At 42.2% G+C, this 15,557-nt stretch overlaps 1 protein-coding gene across 1 annotated transcript; it reads right to left on the bottom strand.

The window, feature by feature from the left end:
* Positions 1–253: 253 nt before the first annotated feature.
* On the bottom strand, positions 254–1,259 carry LOC124619622 (mediator of RNA polymerase II transcription subunit 22). Its single transcript, XM_047146130.1, has 3 exons — positions 1,020–1,259; positions 834–934; positions 254–748 (listed from the first exon to the last, which is right to left on the bottom strand). The coding sequence occupies exons 1-3, from the start codon at positions 1,120–1,122 to the stop codon at positions 530–532; spliced, it is 423 nt and encodes a 140-aa protein (XP_047002086.1). The 5' UTR covers positions 1,123–1,259; the 3' UTR covers positions 254–529.
* Between the last annotated feature and the right edge of the window lie 14,298 nt (positions 1,260–15,557).

The following is a 15,557-nucleotide window of genomic DNA, read 5'->3' as shown; positions in this document are numbered from 1 at the left end:
TTACAATGTCCTGTACCTACCATTAAAGTTTGTACCATGAATTCGGGACCACCCTGTATAAAAACTACATGTCTCCAAGATAGCAGTCAGAAAACTGGTGACTGCGGCAGTAGGTTATGCACAATGCAAAATGTTTGCTCAACGAGGGTGATCTCTTAATCAAATTTTAGAGCAATACATTACACAACGTAACACTTTTCCACACTCAACAGTAAATTTGTTGATCAAATACGAATAATAAAGAACACTTAGCTAGGTCATACCCATTTTATGGTTTGCAGTTGAACAAAAAGTTGCCACAAAACTTGTGGCAATACTGGAGCCCTTACAAACACTCTTTATTAGAAGCACTGATTGTATGATCAGTCACAATTAACACCAAACACTTCATGCGTCCATATACAAGTATTACCTCATCCCATCACAGATAATTCACAGGTACTTCAATGTTAAATGGGTGGAAAAATAATGTTTCTGGAACATCTAAAGCGCTCCAGTACAATTACCACACTCACAAGATGGTGTCTAGTCACTTATAAATTGACGAGTAATATTCCTCTTCCAGATCATACAAATCCGCAGCCATGTCATCTCTAAGACTCATTAGTTTCTGATCACATTCTGCTTGCTTCGTTCGGAATAGCTTCGAGTTTTGTGTAATGGCCTCATTAACCGAGGGAAAATCGTTTAATATTAAATACTGTTTGATATCAGACACCAATTTCATCAAAGATTCACCTGCGCGAACCTAAAATGAAACCAACAAAATGTAATATAATTACAGCGTATGTGCTGATATCTCGAGCCATCGGACGTAATAAATGTAAACTCACAATATTAGCAGCTCGAACATGCATTTCAAATGTGTCTTGTTCGCTCTGTGTCATCTTCGACAGCTGCGTATCACTCTCCGCCTTCGACAATCTGATTATTTCTGCAAGTATCAAAGCAAAATAATCATCAGTTCATTTCCGTACAGTACCATCAACAATGCGAAGAAAACTATGACATTAAATTACCATCAAAATTTTCCAGCATAGACTTAACATCATCCCTCAGCCTTGTCGTGTACGATTTTAGCAACGCTTCCTTGCTTTGTGGCAAGGACCTTGCATGTGCCATCTTACCCGATACCACTTTACTTTTACACTAAGACCGAAGCAAATACACTGTCGCAACACTACAGCACAATTTGAACACACACGAATTCATCAGCTGTTCCTCCTTTCCAGTTTCCACCAACACCAAGCAAAACATTAGCACTCATGCTGTTTTGTTTTGTATGGCGCAGTGTGACCAACTTAAAATGGCATGTAGTGTGCGCCTGATGCAGCGTGGCCAACGGAGTCTGAAATCTTGCAGAGTCTACAGACGTATGAACTTTACGAAATCACCAGATTGGAGGAAAATTGCTGAAATATGTATGCCCAAATCAAATGTGCGGAGACAAACCGTAGCAAGTAGACAGGAGATCGCCGCCAATGTGGCTGTTTGATTAGCATAGTTTTTCTCATTTTTTGAACCGCCTTCATTGAACAGAAATTTTGAACTCTGCATAATCGACGGTAACAGTCGACAATTTTCAGAAAGTTTTTATATGTATTTTAGCCAAAAATGATTAGCTTATGAACAACGTGTTCAGTGGTTGTAATTATCGATTGAACAAAAGTTGTCTCTTGAATGAGATGTTCATGGTGAAATGATTAATGATTTGCTGATTAAATGATAAAAATATAACAATATTTGTCCATGAAGAGTCCAAAATGTCAGTTACTTTCAAAAAATTTCTCTTTTAGCCACTAAAGATAATGCCTGATGTTTAATGTCTACTCACATTATTCATATTTCAGGGATCACACAGTGAATTGTGGGGGTGGAGGGGAGAAAAGTGACTGCACTGTGGAAATAAGCGTTAGTGAATCTAAGTGTTTTAAAGAGGACTTTGCAGAATGCCCTAGGACAGACACCACAGTTAATTTTTAGGGCCAACTGCTCCTGTTTCCTCTATTAACTACTTTCTTACCTCAATCGGTGAGGTGCGCGAGTTGTTTTAGACGTGTGGTTCCTGAAGAGGGGCAGCAGCCTTTTCAGTAGTTGCAGGGGCCACAATCTGGATGATTAACTGATCTCTCCTTGCTGTGCTGGTACTGCGAACGACTGAAAGCAAGGGAAAACTACAGCCATAATTTTTGCTGAGGGCATGCAGCTCTACTGTATGGTTAAATTATGATGACATTCTATTGGTAAAATATTCTGGAGGTAGAATAGTCTCCCATTCGGATCTCCGGGCAGGGACTATGCAGGAGGACGTCGTCATCAGGAGAAACAAAACAGGCGTTCTATAGATCAGAACGTGGAATGTCAGATCCCTTAATCAGGCAGGTAGGTTAGAAAACTGAAAAAGGGAAGTGGATAGGTTAGAGTTAGATATTGTGGGAATTGGTGAAGTTCAGTGGCAGGAGTAACAGGACTTCTGGACAGGTGAATACAGGGATATAAATACAAAATCAAGTAGGAGTAATGCAGGAGTAGGTTTAATAATGAGCAAAAAAATAGGAATGTGCATAAGTTACTATGAACAGCACAGAGAATGCTTTATTGTAGCCAAAATAAACATGAAGCCCACACCCGCCATAGCAGTACGAGTCTATATGCCAATTAGCTCTGTAGATGAGGAGGAGGTTGAGGAAATGTTTGATGAGATAAAAGAAATTATTCAAATAGTTAAGGGAGACGAAACTTTAATAGTCATAGGGGTCTGGAATTCGATAGAGAAAAAGGAAGAGAAGGAAAAGTAGTAAGGGAAAGGAATGAAAGAGGAAGCTGCCTGGTAGAATTTTGCACACAGCATAATTTAATCATAGCTAACACTTGGTTTAAGAAATATGAGAGAAGGTTGTATACTTGGAAGAGACGTGGAGACACTGGAAGGATTTAGATTAACTATATAATGGTTAGACATAGATTCAGGAACCAGATTTTAAACTGTAGGACATTTCCAGGAGCAGTTGTGGACTCTGAGCACGATTTATTGGTTATGAAATGCAGATTAAAACTGAAGACACTGCAAAACGTCAGGAATTTAAGGAGATGGGATCTGGATAAACTGAAAAAACCAGAGTTTGTAGAGGGCTTCAGAAGGAGCATTGGGAAACGATTGACAAGAACAAGGGAAAGGAATACAGTAGAAGAAGATCTGGTATCTTTGAGAGATGAAATAGTGAAGGCAACAGAGGATCAAGTAGATAAAAAGGCGAGGGCTAGTAGGTAACCTTGGGTAACAGAAGAAATATTGGATTTAATCTATGAACAGAGAAAATATAAAAACGCAATAAATGTAGCATGTGAAACGGAATACAAACATCTAAAAAATGAGATCGATAGGAAGTGCAAAATGGCTAAGCAGGAATGGCTAGAGGACAAATGTAGGATGTAGAAAAGGGGTAAGATAGATACTGCCTACAGGAAAATTAAAGTGGTGTTTGGAGAACAGAGAAACATCGGTATGAATATCAAGATCTCAGATGGAAAACCAGTCCTAAGCAAATGATAGAAAGCACAAAGGTGGAAGGAGTATATACATGGTCTATACAAGGGGGATTTACTTGAGGGCAATATTATGGAAATGGAAGAGGACATAGAGGAAGATGAGAATGGAGATATGATACTGCATGAGAAATTTACAGAGCACTGAAACACTTAAGTCAAAACAAGGCCCTGGGAGTAGACAACACTCCATTAGGGCTACTGATTGCCTTGGGAGAGCCAGCCATGACAAAACTCTTCCATGTGGTGAGCAACATCTATATGCCAGGCGAAATACGCTCAGACTTCAAGAAGAATATAATAATCCCAATCCCAAAGAAAGCAGGTGTTGACAGGTGTGAAAATTACTGAACTGACAGTTTAGTAAGTCACGGGTGCTAAATACTAACACAAATTCTTTACAGACAAATGGAAAAACTGGTAGAAGCCGACCTTGGGGAATATCAGTTTGGATTCCAGAGAAATGACATGAGGCAATAATGACCCTATGATTTCTCATAGGAAATAGGTTAAGGAAAGGCAAACCTACGTTTATAGAATTTGTAGACTTAGAGAAAGGTTTTGACAATGTTGACTGGAATACTGTCTTTCAAATTCTAAAGGTGTTAGGGGTAAAATACAGTGAGCGAAAGGCTATTTACAATTTGTACAGAAGCCAGATGGCAGTTTTAAGAGTTGAGAGACACAAAAGGGAAGCCATGGTTGAGGGGGGAGTGAGACAGGGTTGAATCCTATCCCTGATGTTATTGTGTATTGAGTGAGCAGCAATGGAAACAAAAGAGAAACTTGGAGATGGAGAGGGAAAATAAATAAAAACTTTGAGGTTTGCTGGTGGCATTGCAATTCTGTCAAAGACAGTAAAGAACTTGGAAGAGCAGTTGAATGGAATGGACAGAATCTTGAGAGGAGGGTATAACATGAACATTAACAAAAGCGAACTGAGGATAATAGAATATAGTCGAATTAAATTAGCAAATGAGACACTTAAAGTAGTAAATGAGTTTTGCTATTTGTAGAGCAAAACAACTGATGATGGTCGAAGTAGGGAGGATATAAATTGTAGACTGGCAATGGCAAGGAAAATTTGTTTCAGTGATTGCCACCCCAACTCGCGTGACATTCTCACCCCTGTTGCGCGATAACACGAAACGGGCTTCCCTTCTTTGCACTTTTTAGATGTCCTCCGTCAATCCTACCCGGTAATGATCCTACACCGCGCAGCAATATTCCAACAGAGGACGGACAAGTGTAAAGTAGGTTGTCTCTTTAGTCGCATCTTCTAAGTGTTCTACCATCAAAGGGCAGTATTTGTTTCGCCTTCCCCACGATAATATCTACGTGGTCTTTCCAATTTAAGTTGCTCATAATTTTAATTCCTAGGTATTTAGTCGAACTGATAGCCCTTAGATTTGTGCGATGTATCGTATACCCAAAATTTATTTGATTTCTTTTAGTACCCATGTGGGTGACCTCACACTTTTCTTTGTTTAGAGCCAATTTCCACTTTTCGCACCACACAGAAATTCTCTCTAGATCATTTTGTAATTGGAATTGATTGTCTGATGATTTTACTAAATGGTAACTTACAGTGTCATCTGCAAACAATCTAAGGGGGCTGCTCAGATTAACACCTAGATCATTTATGTAAATCAGAAACAGCAGAGGGCCTATGACACCACCTTGCGGAACGCCAGATATCACTTCTGTTCTACTCGATGATTTACCGTCTATCACTATGAACTGTGACCTCTCTGAGAGGAAATCAGGAATCCAGTCACACAACTGAAACAATCTCCATATGCAAGCAATTGGATTAATAGTCGCTTGTGAGGAACAGTATCAAAAACCTTCTGGAAATCTAGGAATATGGAATTGATCTGAGATCCCTTTTCACAGCCCTCATTACTTCATGGGAATAAAGAGTTAGCTGCGTTGCACAAGAACGATATTTTCTGAGAAACACCATGGGCCTTATTTATGAAATGGCAGGAATTTAAATTTTGGTGGGAAATTCAAAATTGTGATGGGAAATTCAAAAAAAGTTGTCCAACTGTGCTGGTATAAAGTAGGGTTGTTGTTGTCTTAAGTGTAAACTGACAGGCAATTCAAAGTGGTGCACTGTCATGCTGATTGACTTGGAATACTGGAACAGGTAATACTGGGACACGCTCTGTGATGTCAGAATACAAGATGCAGTTACAGCATGGCAGACCTGGATAAAATATGGCCAACCTGTATAAAACCTGGCTCACATTAAATTTTGCTGCAGTCTTAGGATGACATATATTCTAGGATTGGAATATCAGCTCAGTCTTGCTATGACATCAGAATACAATATGGTGATGCAGTATGGCCAACATGAAATACAGGTGGAGGAAATCCAAAACTCTGAATACTGGGACAGGCTTTATGATGTCAGAATCCAAGTTCCAGAATACTGGCACTGTGATGTCTGATACAAAGGATTTTTGTGCAGGTCCAACCCTACCTGCTAGCCTACTTGACATATTTCCCTCCGCTACTGTTCACTCAGAGTTGTGTTGTCACTACTTCTCCTAACTCTAAGTTTGGTTCTTCCCACTTCATTTCTTTTCCACTACACCAGGAGCGAAAGGCTCTCACTCAGAGGCGTGTGATAACTTATAGAATACCTACATACTGCTTCTCCTAACTCAATTTCCTAATTCGCGTTGGAGTCGCACCAGTGACATTTCCGTCACGGCCGCTAAGAGCTGCTTCACCATGCGCCATTGCCTATATCAGAAGACACAGCCGCAGGGCTTGCCATGCTGCATAAGCCCTAAGGGTCCTGACTCAAAATGATAGGAAACATGACAGCACTTGTACCATGGGGTAACAGCACTGGGAATGAGAGAAATGCTGAGATTGAGAAGCACTAGACAGTTGCTCCAGCCAAGTCTGCTCAGTAGGAAAAGAGAGGGGAATACTTGGACAGCTAGTGATGAGCAGGCAGTAATCTATAACCCACACATACATATATTCTGGATGGAAACTGAACATCCATTCGTTCTCCTGACATTGGACACCTGTGCACAGACCCTGAAAGCGAGAAAAAAAAGAAGAAAGATTCAGGACAGTGGCTGTTTACTGAAAGTAACATAACCAACATCACAGAGCCGACAAAAACATGAATCTATATGTGGAAGCCATGTAGCAGTGATGTATAGACGATGAGAAACAGTGATGTCATATGAGAGTAATGATCTAAACCATACTCATACAGCACATTTCATGGCGAAAAGCTGAACTTCCATCACCAAAAGAGTGAAGCGCCAGCTGGTGGTAGATGACTGTAACATCGCCCAGTGACACAGCACAAGTTGTTAGCTCCATGTGAAAGAGGGAATATGAACACAATAACTCGAATGTGCTGTCAGAGGTGATGGTTTCCAGCCCATTGTGCACGAATTTCTAAACACGTCTTTACGAATTATTTCCAGATCGTTGGAATGGACGCTGGCCCATTTTCCAGATTTGACGCCCGTAGACTTTCTTCTGTGGGGAAAGCTGACCAAAGCTGTCTACAAGGACATACAAAATACACCAAATTATATCCAACGATCTATTACTGTGGCCTGCTCAGACATCTCTGCTGAAATGCTAGCACATGTCCAGCAGTCATTCCATATTATATTAGAAGTGTTTAAAAGTATGTGTTTGCACAAGAAATGCACTTTCTAAGTATTATTACCATCTGTTTATTGGCTGACAACATGAGCCCCTGACTACCAAGCCATTATGTGAAAACCACACATCACTAGCATTTTCCATTGCTATATATATATATATATATATATATATATATATATATATATATATACAGGGTGTTTAAAAAATGACCGGTATATTTGAAACGCCAATAAAAACTAAACGAGCAGCGATAGAAATACACCGTTTGTTGCAATATGCTTGGGACAACAGTACATTTTCAGGCAGACAAACTTTCGAAATTACAGTAGTTACAATTTTCAACAACAGATGGCGCTGCAAGTGATGTGAACGATATAGAAGACAACGCAGTCTGTGGGTGCGCCATTCTGTACGTCGTCTTTCTGCTGTAAGCGTGTGCTGTTCACAACGTGCAAGTGTGCTGTAGACAACATGGTTTATTCCTTAGAACAGAGGATTTTTCTGGTGTTGGAATTCCACCGCCTAGAACACAGTGTTGTTGCAACAAGACGAAGTTTTCAACGGAGGTTTAATGTAACCAAAGGACCGAAAAGCAATACAATAAAGGATCTGTTTGAAAAATTTCAACGGACTGGGAACGTGACAGATGAACGTGCTGGAAAGGTAGGGCGACCGCATACGGCAACCACAGAGGGCAACGCGCAGCTAGTGCAGCAGGTGATCCAACAGCGGCCTCGGGTTTCCGTTCGCCGTGTTGCAGCTGCGGTCCAAATGGCGCCAACGTCCACGTATCATCTCATGCGCCAGAGTTTACACCTCTATCCATACAAAATTCAAACGTGGCAACCCCTCAGCGCCGCTACCATTGCTGCACGAGAGACATTCGCTAACGATATAGTGCACAGGATTGATGACGGCGATATGCATGTGGGCAGCATTTGGTTTACTGGTGAAGCTTATTTTTACCTGGACGGCTTCGTCAATAAACAGAACTGGCGCATATGGGGAACCGAAAAGCCCCATGTTGCAGTCCCATCGTCCCTGCATCCTCAAAAAGTACTGGTCTGGGCCGCCATTTCTTCCAAAGGAATCATTGGCCCATTTTTCAGATCCGAAACGATTACTGCATCACGCTATCTGGACATTCTTCGTGAATTTGTGGCGGTACAAACTGTCTTAGACGACACTGCAAACACCTCGTGGTTTATGCAAGATGGTGCCCGGCCACATCGCACGGCCGACGTCTTTAATTTCCTGAATGAATATTTCGATGATCGTGTGATTGCTTTGGGCTATCCGAAACATACAGGAGGCGGCGTGGATTGGCCTCCCTATTCGCCAGACATGAACCCCTGTGACTTCTTTCTGTGGGGACACTTGAAAGACCAGGTGTACCGCCAGAATCCAGAAACAATTGAACAGCTGAAGCAGTACATCTCATCTGCATGTGAAGCCATTCCGCCAGACACGTTGTCAAAGGTTTCGGGTAATTTCATTCAGAGACTACGCCATATTATTGCTACGCATGGTGGATATGTGGAAAATATCGTACTATAGAGTTTCCCAGACCGCAGCGCCATCTGTTGTTGAAAATTGTAACTACTGTAATTTCGAAAGTTTGTCTGCCTGAAAATGTACTGTTGTCCCAAGCATATTGCAACAAACGGTGTATTTCTATCGCTGCTCGTTTAGTTTTTATTGCCGTTTCAAATATACCGGTCATTTTTGAAACACCCTGTATATATATATATATATATCTCACCAGGGTAGCCGAGAACGCTAACGCGTTGTGTCGTGGACTCGGGTAGGCGCGCTGGCCATGGATCGAATCCGCCCGGCGGATTAACGACGAGGGCCGGTGTGGTGGCCGGCCTGGATCTGGTTTTTAGGCGGTTTCCCACTAGGTGAATACCGGGCTGGTCCCCATGTTCCACCTCAGTTACACGACTCGCAGACATCTGAACACATTCGCACTATTCCATGGATTACACTTGACGCAGACAGTTGGAGTACACTAATTCCGTCCCAGGGGGGTACAGGGTGGCGGCAGGAAGGGCAACTGGCCGCCGCTTAAACATCAACATGCCAAATCCGATTAACGATGGCTGACCCTGCGTAACTGCCGGACAAGGCTCAAGCGATATATATATATATATATATATATATATATATATATATATATATATATATATCTCATTATGATCACTTACATGATAGCTGCTATGTCCACCCTCCACCCTTAGCACAGATAACAGCCATGACGTGTCATGGCATGGAAGCAGTGAGGCCTTGGTAGTTCGGTGGAGGGAGCTGGCACCACATCTACACACAGCGAGTAACCTAATTCCCTCAAATTCCAGGGAGAGGTGCATGAACTCTGACACCACGTTCAGTCACATCACAGATGTTTCGTTCGGGTTCAGATCTGGCGAGTTGGGGGGCGAGCATATCAGCTTTATACACTGTAGAGCGGGTACGCCTTCTCCTCCTATAAAAACGTGGCTTCTTTTGTGTGAGCGGTCCAATGCTGTTGCTCGAGCGGCTGCACGAAGACTGAAACCTTCTTAACAAAATCATTACTTATATAGAGAAAACTGTTGCATCCTTGAGCCCCCCCAGTTCGCGATGTACGTTTAGCGGTTCTTGGCTGACGCTACCAATCAGAAATTTTTTAAGTCCACTCACTGGGTGTTACCCGTACACGTGCTGTACTCTCTTTAACAACACGCGTCTGCGCTTGTCAGATTTGTGAATAGAGAGCGATAAGTGATTACATAATCACTGAAGTCAACTCTAACACAGAGTGCATCCCAGAGTGCCCAGAGTACTACAACACTTTTCGGCTTTTGACAAGATCAATGTTTAGTTCTTTTGGTAAGGATAAAGGAAAGGAAATAATTTATTTAATTTCTATAATAATGAGTGAGATCACCCACGAGTTTAATTTTTTACTGTCCATTTTTACAGTTTTTACAGTCCATTTCACTCTTGGCCTGTCACATGATGCACTACCTTGTTGAAAAATGCTACTGACATTGGGAAACATGATTATCATGAAAAGGTATATGTATCCAGAATGATATTTTCACTCTGCAGGGGAGTGTGCGCTGATATGAAACTTCCTGGCAGATTAAAACTGTGTGCCGGACAGAGACTCGAACTCGGGACCTTTGCCTTTCGCAGGCAAGTGCTCTACCATCTGAGGTAACCAAGCACGACTCACGCCCCCTCCTCACAGCGTTACATCTGCCAGTACCTTGTCTCCTACCTTCCAAACTTTACAGAAGCTCTCCTGTGAACTTGCACACAGTTTTAATCTGCCAGGAAGTTTCCATATCAGAGCACACTCCACTACAGAGTGGAAATTCTCATTCTGGAAACATCCCCCAGGCTGTGACTAAGCCATGTCTCCGCAATATCATTTCTTTCAGGAGTGCTAGTTCTGCAAGGTTCACAGGAGAGCTTCTGTAAAGTTTGGAAGGTAGGAGACGAGGTACTGGCAAAAGTAAAGCTGTGAAGACGGGGTGTGAGTCGTTGCTTGGGTAGCTCAGATGGTAGAGCACTTGCCCACGAAAGGCAAAGGTCCCAAGTAAGCCGGCCGGAGTGGCCGAGCGGTTAAAGGCGCTACAGTCTGGAACCGCACGACCGCTACGGTCGCAGGTTCGAATCCTGCCTCGGGCATGGATGTGTGTGATGTCCTTAGGTTAGTTAGGTTTAAGTAGTTCTAAGTTATAGGGGACTTATGACCACAGCAGTTGAGTCCCATAGTGCTCAGAGCCATTTGGTCCCGAGTTTGAGTCTGGGTCCGGCACACAGTTTTAATCTGCCAGGAAGTTTCAAAAGGTGTATGTAGTCTGCAACCAGTGTATGGCACTCCTTGGCCATCATGGTGCCTTGCACAAGCTCCACTGGACTCATGAATGTTCATGTGAATCTTCTCCAGAGAATAATGGAGCTACCACCAGCTTGCTTCTGTCCCACAGTACAGATCCCAAGGAGGTGTTCCCCTCAAAGAAGACGGATTCCCGCCCTCCCATTGGCGTGATGAAGGTATCGTGCGCCAAGGTCCAGTGCCGATGGTCATGTGCACATTTCAGTCATAGTTGCTGATGTCATGGAGTTAACTTAGGCGACTACATGGGTCGTCAGCTGTGGAAGCCCATCATTGTGAGTGTTCGGTGCACTAGGTGTTCGGACACACTTGTACTCTGCCGTCTGATGTTAGTTCTGCCACAGTTCGCTGCCTTTTCTGTTTTACCAGCCTGCCCAACCTAGGATGTCCAACATCTGTAATGAGGGGTGGCCACCCAACAGCACACCGTCTGGATGTGATTTGGTTTCATTGCATGTTGGAGATGCTCACCACACCACTCCTCTAATATCAGACAAGTTGTGCAGTTTCCGAAATGCTCGTGCCGAGCATCTAGGGCATCACAGTCTGCCAATGGTCATACTTAGATAGAATGCTCAGCTTCCCCATTCTACACATGGGCAGGACGCCCACTAACACTACAGGCATCGTGCTTGTGGTCAAAAGTGGTAATCGTTACATCCTTCTTTGCAATCTTGGCAGATAAAAAGTTTTCCAGAAGAACACTGCAACGCTAAAAAGGATTTGGTTTGTTAAGGTACACAGGTACTTCATTTTAGCAAAACTAAAAAAAAAATCTAAATAAATAAAATACAATACAGTTTAGCAGTTCTGGTTTTCCAACTAACTTGTCACGAATAGATTTTTGTTACTATTCCAAACATAGAAAAGCGAAACTTGTTGCACCAATTTAAAAACATACTTTCTTTTTCCTCTAGGTAAGACATTTTCGCATTTCTTATTTCTCTTATATCAAAACCATAAAAATTACTTTGAGGTGATAAAAGTCACGGGAAGCCTCCTAATATCGTGTCGGACCTCCTTTTGCCCAGCATAGTGCAGCAACTCGACGTGACGTAGACTCAATAAGTCGTTGAGAGTCTCCCGTAGAAATATTGAGCCGTTCGTAACTGCGAAAGCGTTGCCGGTGCAAGTTTTTGTGCATGAATTGACATCTCGATTATGTCCCATAAATCTTCAATAGGTTTCATGTTGGACGATCTGGGTGGCGCGAATCATTTGCTCGAATTGTGCAGAATGTTCTTCAAACCAGTCGTGAACAGTTGTTGCCCGGTGACATGGCGCATCCTTGTTTGGGAACATGAAGTCCGTGAATGGCTACAAATGGTTTCCAGGTACCTTAACATAACCGTTCTCAGTCACTGATCGGTTAAGCTTGACCAGAGGACCCAGTCCATTCCATGTAAAAACAGCCCACACTATTACGGAGCTACCACCAACTTGCACAGTGCCTTGTTGACAACTTTTGTCCGTGGCTTCGCTGGGTCTGCGCCACACTCGAACCGTACCATCAGCTCTTACCAGTTAAAATCAGGACTCATCTGACCAGGCCACAGTTTTCCAGTTGTCTAGGATCCACCCGATATGATCACTAGCCCAAGAGAGGCTCCACAGGAACGTCATGCTGTTATTCGTAACAAAGGCACTTGCGTCGGTAGCCTGCTGCTGTAGCCCATTAGCGCCAAATTTCGTCTCGCTACCCTAACGTGTAAGTATATTCTTCTTACATTCCACAGTGATTTCTGGGGTTATTTCATGGTGTGTTGCTTGTCTGTTAGCTCTGACAACTCTACACAAATGCCGTTGGTCGTTAAGTGAAGGCCATCGGCCACTGCTTTGTCCGTGGTGAGAGGTAATGCCTGGAATTTGGTATTCTCAGCGCACTCTTGACGCTATGGATCTCGGAATTTTGTGTTCCCTAACAAATTCCGAAATGGAATGTCCCATGCATCTAACTCCAACTACCATTAACCATTCAAAATCTGTTAATTCCCTCGTGTAGCCATGGTGGAAACCTTTCCACATGAATCACCTGAATACAAACGAGTTCTGCCAATGCACTGCCCTTTTATACTTTTTGTACGCCATACTACCTCCATTTGTAGATATGTATATCGCTGTCAAATGATTTTTGTCACCCCAGTGTATAGCAAAAGTGAACATCTGCGTCTTGGTGTCTCTTTGTATAATTTTGAACAAGACTTAGAAAATAATCTGATTCACAAATGCTCTGGTGTCGAAAGATGTGAGAAGAAATTCACAATGCCGGAATGGCGGAAAAAACTAAGAAGCACAGAAACATAACAACTAACCTCTTTGTAGCATGCTTGGAAGAATACAATTTTACCATCTATTGTGTAGTGCGGAAACTCTGGCAGCCACAGTCTTCTACATCTAGGCTTTAACATCAAAAAAGAGAAATATTTCCTAATGTTCTGCAAAATCATATTTATTGGGTCAGAGAGCAGCTTTCCTCATTTTACGCCATCTTCAGGTGACAACTGAATGTCGCAAACACAGATAAACATGATGTGCGACTTACACAGTTATTATTCGTACAGAAGATCGAATGACAGAATATTTACAAAGAAAAACATTACATTTTTGTCATATAGCAATGATTACATTAACTACAGAAAGGAGGCAACAATATTTTTAAGTGGAGGTACATATAACATCAGATGAGAAATAAGATGAATTTGCAGTTGGAATCTAGTGGTTGTAACGAAAACTTAATTTAACATAGTGGAAAAGGAAAATTCAGTCTGCTCATTTAATGCTAGGTTGGCGTTCTGTGTCATGTGTTAGTTGATTTCTCATGTTTCCAGTAGGGTCATCTTTTTGCGATGTTTGACGTTATACATCATGTGAATGGTTTTCTGCTAAAAGATGTTCAGGGAAGGTTGAATCTTTCTTTCCGAATGTTCAGTTTCTCTCAAGTTCACGTAGCCTAACTGTCAAGTTCTGCCTGACTGGCGATATCCAATTTTACACACTGTGTGCAAGTAATTTTATATACACCACTTTGTGCCAAAGGTTATAGTTTGTCTTTTCTACTGAATAAAATTTTTTGATATGCTATTAGTTCGTAAAATGCAGGTCTGTAGTTGCAAGATCTTAACTTTTTTGCCAGGTTGTCTAAATTGTTGCCAGTTTATGGGATTTTGCACCAGGCTCTGTAACTACTGAGTGATTGCTGTTGACCAGCGTAAAGAAGTGGTGTAATTATACACATTTTCTTTTTTCGTAGTAAGTTATCAGTCAGGGCAGAGCTGTAGAACACTGCTGGAAGCTATGTGTTTGATGGTCTGCTTGAAAGTTCCATTTGATGGTGGATCACTTCATATCTGTACTGTTATCTGAATCAGCATTTCAAACAGAACTGCAGACCATACACGGGGGGCATGGGATCATGACAGGAATGGGGTAGGGCCGTGGAAGGTGCAGGATGCCCGGTGATGTGGGAGCCATGGGGAGGGGGGGGGGGGGTGGAGCAGGGAGCGCCGGGAGCGTGAGGGGTGAAGTGTGGGGGTGGCCTTCACAGGACAGTGAAACGTTGATGTCGTGGTCTTGATGTAATTGTTTGGATACAATGATATCAGAATTCCAGAAATGATGTCACTAAAATATAACAAGTACATGTGCCCGAGCACTGGATATGGATGTCAGCGATTTCAGGAATGCTGATGCTGACGTCAGCGACTTCCAGGAATGATGATTTTGCTGCCCCTGAACCTACAATCACCCCCTATTTCCGTTGCCTTACAGCGGGAACCATCTTGACATATACCTGAAGTAGTTTAGAGAAACAACAGAAAATCTAAATCAGGATGGTTGGATGACGTTTGGAGCCTCCCCCTTCCGAATACAAGGCGATTGTGTTTAAAACAGTACTGCCTCATCCTTTCTATCCCTGGCATATAGTATTGTTTTACAGATAATTTAATAATATGAAAGGCTAATGTTACATTGTTCATTAATTTCTCATACCCAGTGACTGCAGACACTACAGAAACAACGCACAGATTGCTTCATAACACTACACACACTTTGCACACATTGTTTCATAACACCACACACACTGTCATGTGATGCAGGACCATTATTGTGTATGGAAGCTCTCCACTTGCTAATGTGAAAAACTGAGTCAGCGTCCCTCTATGATGTGTGAAATGGCGAGCTAGAGGATAAGGTGTTAGTATTGTATATTGCACTGCTCTGGAAGTACGTTTTTCCGAAAAGAAACAAAGAAATACACTACGAAAGTGTTAAGTGGGATGTTAGATTACGATATATTGATGATTTTTGCTTTCAGACCGTCTAGTTAGAACTGCAGAGCACCTTCAGTGACCTGGAACATGTGCATATTTTAGTTTGTACTATTTGGTTTACATTTTGGGACAACGTATGTAAAGTTACAAACAATTTTGGCTGTTGGCTTTTCTATGACGTGGTAATAATTTAAAAT

Source organism: Schistocerca americana, chromosome 6 (assembly GCF_021461395.2).
Source record: "Schistocerca americana isolate TAMUIC-IGC-003095 chromosome 6, iqSchAmer2.1, whole genome shotgun sequence".
Lineage (NCBI taxonomy): Eukaryota > Metazoa > Arthropoda > Insecta > Orthoptera > Acrididae > Schistocerca > Schistocerca americana.
The sequence above is the reverse complement of the archived record's forward strand: the minus strand, read 5'-3'. Positions and strand labels throughout refer to the sequence as shown.

What these genes read in the sequence shown, in the direction of transcription:
- LOC124619622 (XM_047146130.1), bottom strand. Translation starts at nt 1,122, where the DNA reads ATGGCACATGCAAGGTCCTTGCCACAAAGCAAGGAAGCGTTGCTAAAA. An exon ending in TATGCTGGAAAATTTTGATG is followed by an intron (nt 935 to 1,019) that starts GTAATTTAATGT and finishes TGATACTTGCAG; the next exon opens with AAATAATCAGATTGTCGAAG. An exon ending in ATGTTCGAGCTGCTAATATT is followed by an intron (nt 749 to 833) that starts GTGAGTTTACAT and finishes GTTTCATTTTAG; the next exon opens with GTTCGCGCAGGTGAATCTTT.